General features: G+C 34.5%; 1 protein-coding gene across 10 annotated transcripts in view; it reads right to left on the bottom strand.

The window, feature by feature from the left end:
- Positions 1–20413, bottom strand: part of LOC124109482 (integrator complex subunit 6-like) — a 78313-nt gene that overhangs the window by 32869 nt on the left and 25031 nt on the right. For 9 of the 10 annotated variants that reach the window (XM_058586648.1, XM_046468123.2, XM_046468124.2 and 6 more), the window contains 3 exons: positions 18611–18774; positions 16094–16246; positions 12860–12992 (listed from right to left, as the gene is read on the bottom strand). In XM_058586648.1, coding sequence (XP_058442631.1) covers positions 12860–12992; positions 16094–16246; positions 18611–18774 — 450 coding nt within the window. Of the gene's footprint in view, positions 1–12859; positions 12993–16093; positions 16247–18610; positions 18775–20413 lie in introns of those variants that run through there. The other variant, XM_046468130.2, reaches the window with a different exon arrangement.

Raw genomic sequence — 20413 nt, 5'->3', positions numbered from 1 at the left:
TGAGCAACTTAGGAAGACCCAGGCTCAAGATTAAAAAAAAAAAAAAATTTAAAAGGGGCTTGGGATGCAGTTTATTGGTGGAGCACTTGCATAGCATGTATGAGGCCCCAGGTTCCATTCCTAGTACTGCCAAAAAATAAAAAATAGAAATCCAGAGACCCATAATATTGAAAATGTATAGATTTCAACTGGGAAAAAAAATCACTCATCATACCAGAAGCCAGAAAGATATCAAAATAAATTTTAAAACACAAAAGATGGGGCTGGGGTTGTGGCTCAGTAGTAGCGCACTTGCCTAGCAGGCGTGAGGCACTAGGTTCGATTCTCAGCACCACATACAAATAAATAAAAATAAAGGTCCATCAACAACTAAAAATATTTTAAAATATTTTAAAAAAACCAAAAGATGCCAACAACAAGGTATCAATATTAGAAATATTTATAAGAATTTTAAAGAAGCCATTATAAAATTTGTTTCAATAAATAATGATGAATAGGCTTGTTAAAACATGGACAGCCTCAGCAAGCAGATGGAAAATAAGTAGAAGATATAAAGAAGCAGCAAATGGACATTTTAGGACTGAAAGGTACAATAACCAAAATTTTAAAAGCTCAGTGAATAGTCTCAACAGCGGAATGAAGGGGACAGAAGAAGTAATCAGTGAACTGGAAAACAGAATTATAGAAATAATCTAATCTGAAGAACAGAGAAAGTAGAATGGAAAAAAATGAACAGAGCCTCAGAAATCCATGAGATTATAGGGGTTATGGAAGGAGACGAGAAAGAAGGTGGTTTGAACAAGTATTCAAGATAATAATAATTGAAAATGTCCAAATTTGGAAAGACACATAAATAGATTCTTGAAGCTAAATGAATTCCAAACAGAACAAACTCAAAGAAATGCATGCCAAGACACATCCTAATTATACTTTTAAAAACTAAAGACAGAAATATGTCTTAAAAGCAGAGAAAATCAACACCTCACCTATAGTAGTAAAACAATCAGAATAAAAGTGGATTTGTTTCTATAAACCAAAGAGTAGAAGGAAGTAGCACAGAAATTTCAGGTGTTGAAATACAAATGCTGTCAACCCAGAGTCCTATATCCAACAAAAACATCTTTTTCACAAAAACATTCTTTTGTGTGTTTTTCCCCAAGTATTGGGGTTCAAACCCAGTAGCATTCTACCACTGAGCTCCATCTTCAGTCCTTTTTATCTTTGAGACAGGGTCTTACTAAGTTGCTGAGGCTGGCCTTGAACTTGTTACCTTCCTGCCTCGCCTCTTGAGTCATGGTGATTACAGGTATGCACCACCAGGCCTGGCTAAAATTAGGACATTCTTAGATAAAAGGAAACTAAGCGAATTTGTCAATAGCAGACTGCCCCCGCCCCCGCAAACAAACAAACAAAAAAACAGCTATAGAAGTTCTTGAAACAGAAATTAAACAATAAAAAAATGAACCTTAGAGCATCAGGAAGGAAGAAATAATATGATAAGCAAAAATAAGAGTCAAAACAATAGGCTTTCTTTTTCCTGTTTGACAGTTGAAACAAAAGTTGTGCCTCACATGTTTCTAAATATTTAGGGAATAGCTAGGCTAATTTTATCATAAATGGAAAAGGATAAAGTAATGTAAAGATTCTATATTTCCCTCGAATTTATACAATAATGACACTGGTATACTGCCTAAGTTATGTATATATAACATCTAGAAAAGTTCCTTACAGATCTATCCAAACAGATATACTCAAAAACACTACAGAAAAATGAAGATGGAATCTTTAAAAATGTCCAAATAACCCAAAACAAGTCAGGAAGATGAAAATAGAGAAATGAAAACCAGAGAAAACAAAGAATAAAAATATCAAAATGCAGATTTAAGCCCTAACATATAACAATAATTATATCAAATTATATATTATATATAATATTATATTAGATGTGTAAACATACCAATTAAAAGGCTGAGATTTGCAGAATGGATGAAAAAACATGAATTCAAACATGTTTACAAGAAATTCATTAAAACTTAGTGGTCATAGTCATGTTAAAAATAAAATATTGGGCCAGATCTGGTGGTACATGCCTGTAATCCCAGCAGCTCAGAAGGCTGAGCAGGAGGATAAAGCTAGCCTCAGAAACTAGCAACTCAGTGAGACCCTGCCTCTAGATGAAAGTCAAGAGGACTGGGGATGTGGCTCAGTAGTTAAATGCCACTAGGTTCAATCCCCAGTACCAATAGATAGATAGATAGATAGATGAAATAATGGAAAAGGAAATCCTACAAACATTAAAGAATAGCAGGATTGGCTATATTAATATCTGATAAAGTGCACTTAAGAGCAAAGAAAATTAGAAGAGATTCATTACAGGAAGAATATACAGCACTTCCAAATGTGTAGGCACCAAATAACAAGCAGAGTTGCAAAGTATTTGAAGGAAAACTTGATGGAAGTGAAAAAGAAACTGACAAATCCATAATTACAGTTGGGGACTTTAACATTTCTGTCTCAACAAATGCAAGAGCAAGTAGAAAAAGAACAAAAACATAGCAGAACACTAACCAACAGGAACAATTTAACAGCTATAAAATACTCCATCCAGCAACAGTGTACCACACATTATTCTTAAGCATCCATGGAACGTATACCAAGACAGACAATAGCATTTGCCATAAAACAAATGTCAACATATTTAGAAGAATGGATGTCATGCAGTGTGTGTTCTGATCACGATGGTATCAAGCTAGAAACTGCTAAAAGAAAAGTAACAGGAAAATTTCAAAATACTTGGAAATCCAACAATACACTTCTAAGTAATATTTGAGTCAAAGAGTGTCAAGAGACATCAAAAGATATTGAAGTGAATGAAAATGAAATATAGCATATTAAAATTTGACAATTTTCATGTTAAGATTACATCAGTGCTGAGAGAGAAATTTTAAAAATGAAAAGATTCAAACCAATAATCTAAGATTCTATCCAGAGAATAAAAAAATATAACAAACTCAAAGAAAGGAAATAGCAACAACAAAAAAGACACCAATGAAACTGAACAAAAGAAAAATGATAAAATTAAGACACAAAATAGCTGTTTCTTTGATAAGACCAATTAAAGGGACAATCCTCAAATGAGACTGACAAAAAAGACATGAGACTCTATTATCAATACCATGAATGAAATAAGTGATATCCTCATAGAACCACATACCAAAAGAATAGTAAAGGATTACTAAGAACTATCCTCTATACTTAAATGTAACAATTTAGATGAAATGGTCAAATTCCACAGAAGCACAACTAACCATTATTCACCCCCCAAATTGAAAGACATCCTGTGTTCATGAATTTGAAGAATTAATATTGTTAAAGTGCCTACACTACTCAAATAATCTACAGATTCACTGCAATCCCTATCAACACACCAATGACATTCTTCACAGAATTAGAGAAAAATAATCTTAAAAATTTGTACGTAATCCCTTAAATTCCTGAATAGCAAAATGAATCTTAAGCAAAAAGAGCAAAGAATGAATGAGGCATTATGCTATCTGACTTCAAAATATACAACAAAGCTATAGTAATCAAATGAGCATGGTATTGGCATAAAAACAAACCAAAGGAATCTGAATAGAGACCTGCACATAAACTCACACATCTACAGCCAATTGATTTTCCATAAGGGTGCTAGAACATTCACACAGCAGAGAAAAGGCAATCTGTTCAATAAATGGTGCTGGGAAATTTGGATATCCACATGCAGAAGAATGCAACTAGATTCCTTTCATCAGTTATAAACATCAAACCAAAATCTAATTAAAGACTTAAATATGTGATCTGAAACTATGAAACTACTAGTAGAAGATATATGGAAAACACTACAGGACATTGGTATGGGCAAGGATTTTTTGGACAAGACCCCAAAGCACAAGAACCAAAAGCAAAAAACTAGACAAATAAATGGACAAATACATTAAACTAAAATGTTTTTGCACAGTCAAAATGACAATCAACACAATGAAGACACAACCTGCAGAAGGGGAGGGAGCAAATATTTGCAAATTGTATATCTGACAAGAGGTTGATATCCAGAATATATAAGGAACTGCAAACAAACAGCCCAATTAAAAATGGGCAACAGACCTGATAAACACTTCACAAAAGAGATATAGATGACCAACAGGTATTTGAGAAAATTCCCAACAGCACTAATCATCAGAGAAATGCAAAGCAAAACCACATTGAGATAACACCTCATTGCAGTAAGAATGACTCATGTCAAAAAGACAAGCAATACAAGTGCTGATGAGGATGTGGAGAAAAGGGAACCTTTGCAAATTGTGGGGGGAGAATGTAAATTGTTATAGTCGTTTTAAAAAAGAGTATAAAGGTTCCTCAAAAAATTTTCTTTTAAATTAAAATAGAACTACCATATGATCCAGCAATCTTACTACTGGATATACATCTAAAGGAAATGAAATCAATATATTGAAGAGACACATGCACTCCCATGTTTATTGCAGCAGTATTCACAGTTACCAAGAAATCAAAAGTTACTTACATGTCCATCAACTGATGAATAGATAAAAAAATGAATCTGGAATTCCTGAAGATGGCAAAGTAAAGGAGGTTGCTTTTCAAGCTGCTCCATGGCATGAGACCAGGAAAACAGGTAAACAGATTCTCAGTGAGGTAAGTGAGAGGGATTATACTGGGATTTAGACAGTAGACTCCCAGAACAGCTTAGGGACTTAGAAGGCTAGATATAATAAAATAGAAGAAGAAAACCCACCACTGGCAGCAGTGGCCACCAGAGCTGATCCACCACAGGTAAAGCAGGGAGGGAGACTAAGAGAACCTGCATTTCAGGTGACATGTTGGCATGTGTTGATACAGAAAAAGAGATCAAGGACACTGCCTGACTGATCCAGAGAGTGAGCTAAACCATATGCTGGTGCAGGAAAGATGCTCCTTATCTCCTGGCTGTCCATGGAGATGAGGCAGATGTCATTTTTCCCACCATGCTATGGTAGCTGGTGGTTATGGGAACAAGTCCAGGAGCCCAGGCCTGTGTCATCCAAGCTGGGTCCAAGAATCAGACTGGGCCGATGCCTACCACATGATTGACAGTGTGCACAGTTGACCAGGATAAATTCAGGACTGGAAAGTGTTTTACCCAGGAAAATACAGGTCATTGAGACTTGAGAGATCCCAGGTCCTTTCCACCCTTTGGGTTTGGTGGCTAGCTGGAATGGGCGAGAATTCGATCAAGCAGGTAGGTATGCTTGGGGACCGGACCCAGGAGACCAGGAAGGACGGCATCCACAGGTGGCAGAGGGGATGAAAGATTACCTACTCTGCCACACAAATGGAACCTAGTGGGGACTCCTGGGACCAGGATCCCAGAATGGGTTTCTATCCTCATATCCGATAAAGTAGACTTCAAGCCAAAGTTAATCAGAAGGGACAAAGAAGGTCATTTCATACTGCTTAAGGGAATTATACATCAATAAGATAAAACAGTCATAAATATTTATGCCCCTACATACATCAAACAAACTCTAGTGAATATCAAGAATCTAAGAGACCACAACACAATAATACTGGGTGACTTTAACACCCCTCTCTCATCCCTGGATGGATCTTTGAAACAAAAACTAAAGAAGCTATACAACCAAAATATAATTAATGATTTAGATTTAACAGACATATATAAAATATTTCATGCATCAATGACTGAATACACTTTCTTCTTAGGAGTGCCTGGACCATTTTCTAAAATAGACCACATCTTAGGCCACAAAGCAACTCTTAGCAAATACAAAAAATAGGGATAATACCTTGCATTCTATCAGATTGTAATGGAAAAAATTAGAAATCAATGACAAAGTTAAAAAGGTTAAATGAGAACTCTGATATGTAGAAGCTCACCCACAACAAGGGGATAAAAATAGAAGTTCACTGGATTAGACAAAGGGGAATTAAGGGAAGGGAAGGGTGATAGGAATAGGAAAGACAGAGGAAGGAATCTGACACAGCTTTCCTATGTATATATATGAATACATCAAAGTGAATCTCAACATTGTGTATATTGACAAGACTGGGATACTAATTAGAATAAGATATATTACATGTTCGTATGAATATATCAAAATAGATTCTACTGTCATGTGTAACTAAAAAGAACAAAAATATGTGGTACTTCGACAGAATGGAATATTATTCATTCCTGAAAAAGAATGAAATCCTGTTATGCTAAATGAAATAAACCAGGCACAGAATGCCAAGTATGATATAATCTCCCTCATGTGGAATCTAAATGTTGACTTCATAGAAGTTGAGAGTAGAATGGTAGTTTCAAGACACTTGGGAAAGCAAGGGCGGGGGGGATAGAGAGCTGGGGAGAAATCGATCAACAGGTACCAAGTTATAGTGAGAGTAAGAAGCTGTGCTGTGCTATTGCACAGTAGGGTGAATACAGATAACTATAATGTACTATATATTTCAAAAAGTTAGAAGGAAGGATTTTGAATGTGTTTTACCAAAAAGAAATAATAAATGTCTGAGGACATGTTTGCCCTGATTTATACAATATACAATGCATACATGCATGGAAACATCACATAATGCCCCAAATTATGTATTATTTTTGTTTTTATTTATCAGTCATATAAGTAGACTATAAAAACAAAATAAAGTGCATGGGATGATATGTGTAGGTTACATGTACTTTACTACTATACACCAGGGACTTGAGTATCTATAGATTTTAGTATTTGTGTGTGTGTTGGGGGGTGGGGGATAGTGAAAGATGCTTGTATCATTCAATACCTAAACCAAAACAATACAAAATAATAAAGAAAACTATAGACTAGTATCTCTCATGAATATAAATACAAAAATACTTAATAAAAATGTAACCAAATAGAACTCAATAAGATTTAAAAGAATGATATGCCATGACCAATGGGGTTTATTTCAGGAATACAAATCTGGTTCAATATTCCAAAACCAATCAGTATAATCACGTGGTCATGTTAATTGATAAATAAAAGACATTTGAAAGAACTTCAACACTTATGATTTTAAAAAAAATATTTATTTTTTAGTTGTAGTTGGACACAGTACCTTTATTTATTCTTTTTTTAAAGAGAGAGAGAGAGAGAGAGAGAGAGAGAGAGAGAGAGAATCTTTTTTGTAGATGGACACAACACAATGCCTTTATTTTTATGTGGTGCTGAGAATGGAACCCAGGTCCCGCCCGTGCTAGGCGAGCACTCTACCGCTGAGCCACAATCCCAGCCCTATTTATTTATTCTTCTGTGGTGCTGAGGATTGAACCCAGGGCTTCATGCAGGCTAGGCAAGCACTCCACTGCTAAGCCACAACCCCAGCCCCCTTATTCATGATTTTTAAAACTCAAAAAATAAGACTGGAGGTTAACATCTACAACCTGATTACGAGCATTTACAAAAACATATTTCGCAATGAACAAAATGAATGCTTTCCCCCATAAGACTGGGAACAAGGCGTGGCTGCCTGTTCTTACCATTGCTATTTCAGAGTTCAATACAGCAAGAAAAGGAAATAAATGGTAAATAGATCAGATGGGATGAGGTAAAATTGTCTCCATTTGCAGATGACATGAATGTCTCCATAGAAAACTCCCAGGGATCTACAAAATGCTCCTACAACTTGAAAGTGAGTTAAGGGAGGTTCCAGGATACAATATACACATTAAAAAGTCAATTGCATTTCTATATACCACAAATGAACATGTGGATGCCAACATTCAAAATACAATACCATTTGTAAGCGCTCAAAAAACTGAAATACTTTGATGCAAATCTAACAAAATATGCACGGTACCTGAATGCCAAACACTGCCCAAAGAAGATCCACGTCAATCTTTGCAAGCCACATATCTGACCACAGACTGATATCTCCATCATATGGAGATCTCTACAAACTCTGCACTAATGAAAGCAAACTACCCAAGTAAATATAAGCAAAAGTCAGTTCACCAAATAGGATATATAGATGGTATATAAACATATTATAGAGATGATCAATATAATTAGCCATTAGAAAAATGCAAATTAAAATCACAATTTGTATCAACATACACCTATTGGAATGGCTTAAAACAACAAGAAATAAGTAAATAAATTACCACCAACAAAGTTTGGTGAGGATGCAGAGAAATTGGATCATTCATACACTGATCATGGAAATATAATCTGGTAGAGGTGCTTTGAAAACACTTAGGCAGTTTCTTAAATAACTAAACATACAACTACCATTAGATTGTAGTCCTGCATATTTATGCTGTAGAAATAAAGATGCTGAAGTTCACAGAAAAACTGTACATAAATGTTTATAGTAGCTTCATTCACCACAACACTTCATTCAAAAGAGTAGACAGCTAAGATGCCCTTCAATGGCTACTATACAAAATGTGATATACCCATGACATGATTTATTATTCAGCATTAAAAAGAAACAAACTACTGGTTCATGTAATAACCTGGATTAATCTCTAGAAAATAATGTTGAGTGAAAAAAATCCAGTCCTATAAGATCACATACTAACTGATTCTATTTATATACCATTCTTGATATGATAAAATTATAGCAATGTAGAATATATTAGTGGTTGCCAGTAGTTAAGGAGGGGTGGGGACAAGAGGAAGGGTAGAACTACAAAAGGGCCACATGAGGGCGCCTTGTGGTGATGAAAATGTTCTGCATCTTGACTTTATCAATGCAGTATCATGGTTGTGATAATGTACTATAGTTTTGCAAGTAATCTAATTGGAAAATCTGGGTAAAGAATATATGAGGGTCTTTATATAATTTAAGTTATTTTTAAAATTGTTTTAAAACCATGAAATATTTACTATCTTAACCATTTTAAGTATACAATTCAGTAGGGTTAACTATTTTCACACTGTTGTGCAACAGATCTGTAGAGTTTTTATATCTTACAAAACTGAAACCCTACACCCACTTAACAACTCCTCATTCCTCCCTCCCCAGCCTGTTTTTAAGAATGTGATACCTCATATAAGTGGAATCACACAGTATGTCTTTTTGTGAATGTCATTTTGCATAAGTTCATCCAGGTTCATCTATGTTGTAGCATGTGATTTATTTTTCCTTTTTCAAATTTGAATAATAGGCCATTGTATGTATACATCAAATTTTCTTTCTTTCTGTGCTGGGGATCAAAGGCACAGCCTCTGTTTGTGCTCTACCTCTAAGCTACACTACATCCCCAGCCTACCATATTTCCTTTATCCATTCATCCATCAACAGACACTTGGGTTGCTTCCACTTCCTGGCTATTATGAATAATGATGCAATGAATGCAGATGAATAACTGTATCTTCAAAATCCTGGATTAAATATTTTTTGGATATATACCCAGAAATAGGAATGCTACATCATATGATAATTCTATTTTTAATAGTCTGAGGAATCTACCTACTGTTGTCCATAATAGTTCTGTCATTTTACATTCCTAGGGACAGTGCACAAGGATTCTAATTTCTCCACATCCTCACCAGCACTTTTTTTTAATCATAGTAACTTTAATGAGGTAATAGCTTATGGTAGCTTTTATTTGTATTTCTCCAGTGATTAGTGATGTTGAGTGCTTTTTCATATGCTTGTTGGCCATTTGTATACATCTTTGTAGAAATGCCTATTTTTCATTGGGATATTTGTTGTTCTTATTGTTGAGCTGTAGGAGTTCTTTATATAGTTTGGATATTAAACCCTTATGAGATATATGATTTGCAAATATTTCCCCATTCCATAGGCTACCTTTTCAAAGTATTGATTGTGTCCTTTGATATAGAGTTTTTAGAGGAAACTTTTGGAAGTGATGGATAGGTTTACATCATAAACTGTGGTATGGTTTCATGGTTGTACACCTATCTCCAAACTCATCAAGTTGTATACTTTAAATATGCACAGCTTTTGTATGTCAATCAACAATCAATAGCATGGATCAAAAAAAGTACGCTTAAAAATAGAAAAAAATACAATTAACAGTTAACAGTGTAAGTGAAGATTAACTGGTCTAATCTCTTTAATAATGGAAACTTAAGAAAAAGGAAAAATGAATATAAAAGATAGATTATCTTATTGGCAGTTTTATGCATCTCCAAGACATAACCTACATTTTGAATTACTGACAACAACTCTTGGAAAGAAGTTTTTTTTTTTTTCAGATTGGACTAAGAAATAATGTCGCTAGACTGTGCAAAACAATCATGCTACTATATTTATGATGACCCATTCTTAAACTTCTTAACATTTTAAAGTACTACTTTTTCAGTACTCAATGTGTACTATTTATAGTATGTAAAGTCTTATACTTGTAATGATCAAACTTAGTAAAGATTTGACCCTCTGTATAAAAACTTTATAACGATTGATCCTTTTCACAAAAATGAAAAATCCCACCAAACAAAATTTCTTACAACTTTATGACTAAACAGACACCATGAAGTGTCTATAACTCTAAATAGATATAGCTCTTCAAATGAGAAAAAAAATCTCCACACATTTTCATTAGTCTCTGAGTAACAAGTGCTTGAAAAATTTCAGAACTTTTCCATGGAAACCATAGCTCTATAACCACAGTGACTGCAGAATTCATTCTTGTTATATAACTTCCTGCCTTGCCTAAAACAGAGACCTCAAGAGCACTTAATATTCTGAGGAGAAAGGAGTGTAAGCCAATACCCTAAAGGAAGCCCATTTTTTTTCATTTATTAATTTACTATCAAATACATATTTTACTGATGGACTTGAATTATACACAATAATATGAATCATTATGCCATTATTTGTACATGCACATAACATAATTTGATAAATTTCATTCCTGTGTACCTTTCTTTTCTGTTCCCTCCACCCTCCCCCTCATCCACTAGCTCTACTGTATGAATTCCCCTTCTATTTCTATTATTATTATTATTTTAATTGGCACATTGTAATTATATATAAAACTTCATTCATTGTGATATATTTGTACATGGACAAAGTGTAATTTGTTCAATTTCATTCTCCAGTACTTCCCATTCCCTCCCTTTCTCCCTCCCTATTGATTCCCTTCTTCAACTCTCCTGGTCTCTCCTCTATTTTCAGTAGATCATTCTTTTTACTCCTTTTCTTTCTTTCTTCCTCTCACCTCTACCCCTCCCACACCTAGCTTCCACATGAGAAAAACATTTGACCCTTAACTTTCTGAGTCTGGCTTTATTTCAACCAGCATGATGTTTTCCAGTTTCATCCACTTGTCAGCAATTAACATAAGTTAGTTCTTTATGGCTCAGTAAAACTCCATTGTGTATATATACCACATATATATGCCACTTTTTCTCAATGCATTTATCTGTTGAGAGGCACTTTTCCATTTTTGGCTATTGAGAATTGTGCTGCTATAAATATTGTTGTGGATGTATCCCTGCAGTATGCTGATTTTAGATCTTGTGGTATATATACTGAGGAGTGGGATAACTATGTCATATGGTGGCTCAGTCCTAGTCTTTTGAGTAACCTCCTTACCGATTTCCAGAGTGGTTGTACTAATTTGCAACCCTACCCCACATCCTTGCCAGCAATTACTATTTTGTGTTCATGATGATTGCCATTCTGACTATAGTGAGAAGAAATTTCAGGGTAGTTTCCATTTGTATTTCCTTGATTGCTAAAGATGTTGAACATTTTTTCATATATTTGTTGGCCATTTGTAGTTCTTCTCCAAAATGTCTGTTTAGGTCATTTGCCCATTTATTTATTGGGTTATTTGATTTCCATTGTTAAGGTTTTCTTAATTCTTTATATATTCTTTATATTATAGTATATATAGTTCATATTCTTTATATATATTCTAGATATTGATCCCCTGGAGGAATAGTATCTGGCAAACACTTTCTCCCAATCTGTAGGCTCTCTCTTGACCCTCTTAATCTTTTCCTTTACTGTGTGGAAGCTTTTTAATTTGATGCTATCCTACATAGTGAATCTGGTTTTGTTTTGGTTTTTTTCTTGAGCTTTAGGAGTCTTACTAAGGAAGTCAGTGCCTGGGCCAATTTGACAGAGGGTTGACCCTATGTTTTCTTCTAGCAATTGTAGTGTTTCTATTCTAATTCCTTTGTCTTCAATCCACTTTGAGTTGGCTTTTGTGAAGAGTGAGAGATAGGGATCTAGTTTCATTCTTATACATGTGAATATCCAGTTTTCCAGCACTATTGTTAAAAATATCCAGCACTATTGTTAAAAAAGCTATGTTTTTTCCAACATATGCTGTTGGTACCTTTCTTTTTGAGTATCAAATGACTATCTAGTCGATTTGTCCTGTGTCTTCTATTCTATTCCATTGGCCTTTATATCGGTTTTGATGCCAGACCATGCTGTTTTTGTTACTATAGCTCTGCAGTGTAATTTGAGATCAGGTATTATGATGCATCCAGCACCATTTTCTTACTCAGGAATTGAAAACCCTATTTTCTGAAGAAAACTACCAATTCTTAGAAGGTCAACCACAATAAAACCCTTATTTTTTGGCCCAAACCTGTTTACAAAAAAGGCCAGGTACATTTTAAAAATGAAGAGGGGGATTTCATTGGGGCTTGCTACCTTAAGAACAGCATAATAATCACACAGCAGAGGTCAGGTATCTCTTCTATTTGATGTACAATCAATAAAAGAATGGTATATAATCAATTTTTATACTTTTATTTATTCTGGTATCAAGTATTATCTGGTTAATTTGAAATACTTAATTCATATCTACTTTTTGCTGTATTTTAAAGATGATTAAATGACATATTTTACTTACCTAAAAGAGGAAGTAAAACTGGGTAGTTGTAAGGCATCACAAAGAGGTTCACACAAGTTAAAGTTGTACTGGCTTTTAAATAACCAAATGGATATCCAAGTTCATTGTATTTTCCACTACTAGTAACAAATACCTAAAAGAACATGAATTAATGTACAGTTAGTACAATAATGATTTTATGTAAAGCCAAACTCATAGCAACATTTCATGGCAACATCTGTGGTACAGTTTAATTCAAGTTTAAAAATAGTATAGTGCTTTTAGCCTATGGTTAAGTCATAATATATGACACTAAATATGAATGTTGAGATTATAATTTTTCCATATATTACATTAAGAAATGAAACAATGGGCAGGGGTTGTAGCTCGGCAGTAGAGTGCTCGCTTTGCATCTGTGAGGCCCTAGGTTCAATCCTCAGGACCACATAAAAAATAAATAAAAATAAAAATATCATGTCCATCTACAACTAAAAAAGAATTTAAAAAAATAAAAAGAAAAAAATGAAACAAAACTATGCAATAACCATTCAGAGACCACAGGCCACATCAACAATATACAAATATTTACTTGATTAGTACAACGGAAAATAAGGCTGAAATACTATTAAATGATAATAGCCATTAAAACAAATTAACTACTCAAAAGAACAAGTAGTGATTAGGGTAGACTTCTAGGAAAATGGAACATGGTTCCATGCCTAAAGCAGCAACTACAAAAACAAAGCCCATTTAAAAGATGTGTGAACAGTCCTCATATGTACTGCTATTAACTTGCTCTATTTCCCTTCACTGTACCATTCCGCTACCCATGTATTCACTTTTCATTTGATAAGCATTTTTTTAGTAACCTACTATAAGGCAGGCACTGTTGCAGATAATTATGAGGCAGCAAGGAGATGCTTTGATTCAATCTGGAAGGCATTTTTTCCTATAAGGTACACTGCTAGAGCAAACATTCAATAAAGATTAAAACATTAATCTTATCCTACATGACTATCTTCTTATTCCTTATTGATATCTTTGTGATATATATTATCATCCCCTGTACACTTCATTGTGCTGTGCCAGAGTCCTCTAGCTACTATGCTTTCTGTATTCCATGTTCATATTCTTTGGTCCAAATCAGGACACCAGTATATACTTGTAGTGACACCAAGTTTTTTTTCCAAAGTCCTTTGGCAGGATCACTTAAGACAAAGTCAAAACCTGATGTTAGTAACATCCATTTATCTTGCTAGCTCTTGGTACCAGCAATATCACCTACCAGTTCACTAAATTCTTGTTTTATTTAGTAATTACAAAGAATATATCTTTTTCCATGTGACTTAAAGCTCCACAAAGCATGAGCTGTGCTAAATCACAATTCAAGATTTTGTGTTATGTTTTGAACCTCAATATAAATGTACAACTGTAATTAACCATGCTAGATTTTATTCCCTGTGTGTGTATACATTAGAAGAAGGGGAAAATTCATCATGAAAGATAAAAAAAAAAAATATATACACATAGCAGTCAGGGGCCAGACCAGTGATTACCATGAAAGGAAAAGCACTGTTTTGGGGTTCTTTCTCTTCTACCCTTACTTTCTCCATCCATTTCTTTCCTTTGTATAAAACCCTTAACTTTTTCTAAATTTATTATCACTCACAAATTTAGATTGCTAGAAGAAAACAGGGTCTTTAGAGGCTATTTCAGAGAAAGTAAGTGCCCAGTACAAGGCCACATAGTTGGTGGCAGAGCTAGGGTTAGAATCCACTCTCACGATGGTTTTGCCAAACATCCTGGCTCCTGATTTATTTTATTCTTTTTCACTCCTAATAATTCATCACATTAAAAATACTCTAAAACAAAGTAACATAACATCAGGATAAAGGACTAAGGTATATTTGAGGTGCTGTGCAGTAATGAATACTGGATATCTTAAGTTTCATGGGAGAAGGTGTACAAGGAATGTACTATATAGAAAAAATGTTTTATTTTAAGGGAAAAGTGTCATTTGTAACTTTATTTGCATTTGTTGCAAAAATGCTTTACAACCTATGAATTCAAGCTTCACATATTTATTTTAAGCAATCTATTATCCATATCTCTACCTTTCTAACATTTTGGAGGATAAATTATAAGTGTATGATTAAATGGATGTTTATAAAGTGGATGTATATATGCAAACAGCACCCAGGTAAAGAAACATAACACAACTAGAAACATCCTCCTGTCCTTTTCCAGTTACTACCCTGCTGCCCCCAACAAGAACCACTATCCTGACTTATAACAGAGTAAGGCAATTTTAACTCTTTTTGAACATTAAGTGGAATTATATAATAATATGTAATAATTTTTGTCTGGCTTCTTTTGCTCAATATTATGTTTCTGATATTGTTCTGTTTCTTGCACTCTTAAATCTTTGCTTCAACCCTGTTCCCTTTTTGCTGTTTTAAGCATCTTGGTGAATTCAGTAAGCTTACAGACAGAGAACTAGTAATAATAATGTCATATTTTAGGATGAAACAGATGGAAATCTGAAAGTGCTCTTGCACCAACAGAACTTAAAAATCAGTGATTGCTATATGGCCCTGTAATTTAGAAATAGAACAAACATCTTTAAAGTGCAGAATTTTTGTTGAATACAAATAAAAAGAGTATGTGACTACTATGTCCAGATTTTTACAACTCAAACTCCACAGGTGACTATTAACCAATCAGCAAGTCTTTCCAACTGAACCATAATACTCAGAAGAGCCAGAGTATGATATCTGTCTCATCCACACAAAATCCCAAAACATACAGTGTGGTTTGTATTATAAGAAGAGTTTATTATATTATACTAATATAGTCTTATGGTTTTCTGCCCCAAATATCCTGCACTTCTAATCTTTCAAGTTCAAACCAAGAGCTGAAAACTTCATTTCAACTGCAGAGGCCATACCATAATAGAATTACAATCTTTAAGTTAGGGTTTTTTAACCTGGGGTTCATGGATAAGCTTTAGGGCCGCCTGAAGTTTTCAAATACATAGATTTCATCAGATTATATGGCCTTAAATGGCAATGTACAGAAGGCTAATGATTCATATCAGTCTAAAATTATTGGGTTGGTTCTATTGCCTATTTGTTAGCATTTCAGAGAAAAAAAAACTTAGTCTAATATTTCCAGATTAACCTTTGAAACTTCTTAAGACAATTCCCATATCTCAGAGTGGTTAAAGACATTTGGCTAATTGACAAGGATAAATACCTGCCAGCAGGTATGGGGAGATTTTCGTTCCAAGATGTACTGAGTCAAGGGAGAGGGTTCAAGTTCATATTTGTCGAAGGGCAGTTTGTCTATTACCATTGGCTCACAGTCTATACAGGAGAACCTCACAACAGGATGAGATGTTCGTGGAGGCTTAAAAAATTTAAAAATAATAAGAAAACATTAAAAAAAAGAAGAAAACATGATCAGATATCAAGCAAGCTTACATTTCTGACAATTCTTCAAGCCCTTTTATATTCTATTACCCATCACTGAAATATAAACTAGTGTTTTGAGAAAACACTACATGTGGACATGAGCAAAAAGCTACAAGATCTATAGGAATCATCAGAGGCTTCTACAGCGGGAGAGGACTCAGATTCTTTATCTCTACCACCTACTTAGCACTGGGAAGAAGAAAGGTATATTACAACACTCATACTAGAATTTTAGTGAAGTAAAAACCCAGCTTTAAATATGTTTAAGCCATTATGATCCATAGGATAAACCCTTAATTACATTTACAACCTCTAAGCATTGCTTGCTCTTCATTTCTTTGTGTCATGAGGTTAGATAATCCAGATACCACTGGGGAAGAAAAAAATCTATGAAACTTTCTAATGAGGTAATTAAGGGCAAAGCTACAGCCAATTATAAGCAAAATTCAAAACAGCAAAGATACGAGAAAGGGCAAGATAGCGACCGAAAAGGAGCCAGTTGCAACTAGAGGGTCCAGGTGGAGTTCTGTAGTATTGCTCATGTCCACATACTTGCCTCAAATAGCTAGAGCTGTGTATGATTTTGGTAGGGTTGCAAAGGCCTGTGTGACTGGGGTAGCCCAGCAGGTTTAATGGAGAAGTCATGATATTTTGGTTTAACTTGTATGACTAGAAAGCACCAGAGAGAGAAAAGGGGACAGCAAGGGCACAGAGATCTGGAAGGTTAACAGAAATACAATAAAATACTAATACCCTTTATAAAAAGGAAAAATACATTCATTTGCTCCTATCATTTACAATCCTACAAGATGTTTGAGGGTTGAGAAAAATAGCCCTCAAATGAGTTTTAAATTAAATTTAATGTTTTTGGTAGTGGGGATTGAATCTTCTTTCTTCATCCTCCCTCACAAGTCACTTATATTAAGGAAGTGAGTCATCACTCCCAGCTCCAATGAGCTTTTAAAGATAGAAGAATGGAAACACAATTTAACTGCAGATTATTTGGAAGTTCTTTTATTCTAGATTTTCCTGAGTTCAGTTTCAATTCATCTTATGAAACATTTGAGTTCCTAGATTTGTAAAAGGGCAATAAAGATATGAGTGAAGCCCTATCATTAGCAACTATGAGTAAATTTGCCACTGAAACATTCACTTGGGTGTTTGAAGTAGCTGAGATTTAACACATGTGCCTCCTTGGAGCACCAGGGTGAGGAGGGAGACACTTACTCTCACTCAGAGCAAGGACCAAAGAGCTCTTTAGTTTTACAAGCAAACCTTCCATGGATACTCCTGAAAAGAAATGCAGGGGCTTCAAAATAGTAATCTAGGAGAAAATGAAGTTTTCTAGGAATTTCTAGAATTTATAATACAGATAAGCTGAACAAGGAAGGTGTTAAACTAGAGTAACAGTATGTTTGTGTCCCCCCCATCCACTCCTCAGCCCAAACAAGAGTTATTACTCAGGCTTTCTTACACTGGGGGCTGGGGAGAGAGTATACTTCACAGTCTTCCTCATTATAGACCATCCACTTGGTACTAGGAATAACAATAGTATCAAGCCCTATTATACCAATTGAAGTGATCAAAAAGACAAGTCTTAAATATCATTTAAAAATATTACTTAATTATTCATCACTTAAAAGTGCACTGCTACAGAACAGAAGATCATTGATTTAAAAAGATTCTGGCACTGAAAAAATAAAAATGATGAAAGTAGGTCTACCACATTCCAGTAGGGATTAAGGACTCCTTTAGTAGAACTTTGAAGATACTTTGAATATGCTTCTAGAACCTATATAAGGTGTAAACTACGTTCAAAATTTCCTGAGGCTATTAGACATTTTAATTACAAGTAAATCAAGTCAGCCCCTCTAAAATGAAAACCAAGTCACAGATTTTGACAATATTAAAAACAATAATGCTTTAACATCCAAAGAGGGCAGTTTAAGCAGCAAAGGCAAATGAAAGAATGGAAAGCGCCAGAAAATAAAGGAAGCCCTTCTCTCTTGCTTTAAGGCACAAGCTACACATTCAGGAAGAGACAGAAGGCAAAGGAGAAAAGGCCCATTTGGGGGCTAGGGTTGTGGTTCAGTGGCAGAGTGATTGCCTTGCACATGTGAGGCACTGGGTTCAATCCTCAGTACCACATAAAAATAAATAAAAAATAAAGATATTAAAAAATAGATCCATTTGCCTGTGGTACAGCTCAAAAGTCTCAAAGATATTTTTTAAAAGTTCACTGTAATCAGCAAATTGAAAAATCCACAATGATGTTTACCTTTTTGTTTATGATACTTACTAGTGAAGGTAAATTCTGATCTGGCCAAAAAGATTCTGGAATTGGCCAATGTCCAACAGGAACACCGGTTTTAGAGTTAGGTCGCACATAAATGAGTTTATGACAACTATGCCACGGTTGAGCAGCAAATGAATTGCTTGGCCTAAATGAATCCATAAGTCCATCTAAAAATTAAACAAAAGATAGATGGAGGCATGAATTTATTTTCATAATTGCTGATCGTCTTATACAAATTTTCCAGCTAAAAGCAATGAAGAAAGCAAAACAAAAAGCTATTCATGAAAAATGGAAGAAAAGACAATATTACTAAGATTTCCAAATGTCCTCTCTAGCAACTCTTCCTCTAATCCATCCCCTCTAGTTCAACACCTCTGGCTATCCTTCAACTATTATGAGAATATATAGATGTGTGGAAAAATATTATAAAATCAGTTTTAAATTTTATGAGACTTGGACACATAAATTAAACATACCAATACACTATAGTTGTTTTTCAAGAAGTCAATTACTAAATTAAGCAAATGAAATCATTTGTTTCCCAGCAGAGTTTTTATATTTTTGGAATTTGATAAAATAGATCATGAATTCCATTTATATACTCTTTCTATGCTAATTAGATGAAAAAATTATTCTTTACGGAACAGTTAGAGCTAATGTCCACATAGCAAAATAAAATCTATCCAAATTCACTTGAAGGTAGAAGGCATGCTGAAGATACCATCTATGTGTGTCATTAGGGGTGATAAACAAAAAGCAAATGCATCAAAGTTATTTTGGGTTAATTCACTATTGTTTTCCCACTCACCATTAAAATTCCATGGAAACTGAGCATTGTATGACACTGAGTAACGTGCATGTCCTGAATGAATTTTAATTATTTAAACTAGCCTATTTCATTTGCCCCCACCCAGTAGGTGGAGTGACATAACCTTTTATCCCATGATTCATTAGTCTAAATTATATTTTTTAAAAATATGTTTTAATGATTTAAGTCTCATTTTTCTTAAATTACATCCATTTGATTTTCTTATTTCAGTATTACTTTAACAAGTAATTACTTCAGATCAAATTTTCTGGGGTCCCTTGTGTTCTAGGGAGAACATATAATGGCTTCAGAGGACCCCTGTGAAATTGAGATCACAATTCTGGGGATGTGCATTTTCCTAAGAAAAGAGTTCTTTGCTTTCATCAGAGTGTGAAAGGTTAAGAACTCTGGTCAAAGGGGAACTGGAGCTAGAAAGAAAATGTGAGCCATTTATATGACATCAATTCCCACTAGGATTTCCACATGAAAGTTTTCAGTTCACATCAAAGTAGTAAACACAAAATTATGGCCTGGGCAGTCAGTTGCTAGCAATATAGCATGCCCTTCCAATATGATTGATTTAAAATAGGCTGAGAGGCCTCAGTATTCTATGGAAGCTATTTTTAATTTCAGAGTTCAAGAAACTCCTAAAATTACACATAAAGTTGTGTTTGATATATATACACAATGGAGTAATACTCAGCCTGAAGAATGAGATTATGGCATTTGCAGGTAGATGGATGAAACTGGTGAGTATCATGCTAAGTGAAACAAGCCAGTCCCAAAAAGTTAAAGGTGGAATGTTTTCTCAGATATGCAGAAGCTAATCCAAAATAAGGAGGAGGGAGTTTAAAAGAAAGAGAGAGAGAGAGAAATGAAAAAAAGGGAGAGAGAATTTCATTAATATAGAGGAACAATCTGTAGAGTAGATGAAGAGGATCGAGGAGGAGGAAGGAACTGATTTAGGAGGAGGAAGGAACAGGAAAAGGGAAGAACAG

The sequence above is a fragment of the Marmota monax genome, unplaced genomic scaffold, assembly GCF_021218885.2.
Source record: "Marmota monax isolate L192 unplaced genomic scaffold, Marmota_monax_Labrador192_F-V1.1 WCK01_AAM20220418_F8-fsc00333, whole genome shotgun sequence".
NCBI lineage: Eukaryota > Metazoa > Chordata > Mammalia > Rodentia > Sciuridae > Marmota > Marmota monax.
This window is presented reverse-complemented; position numbering and strand designations above follow the sequence as displayed.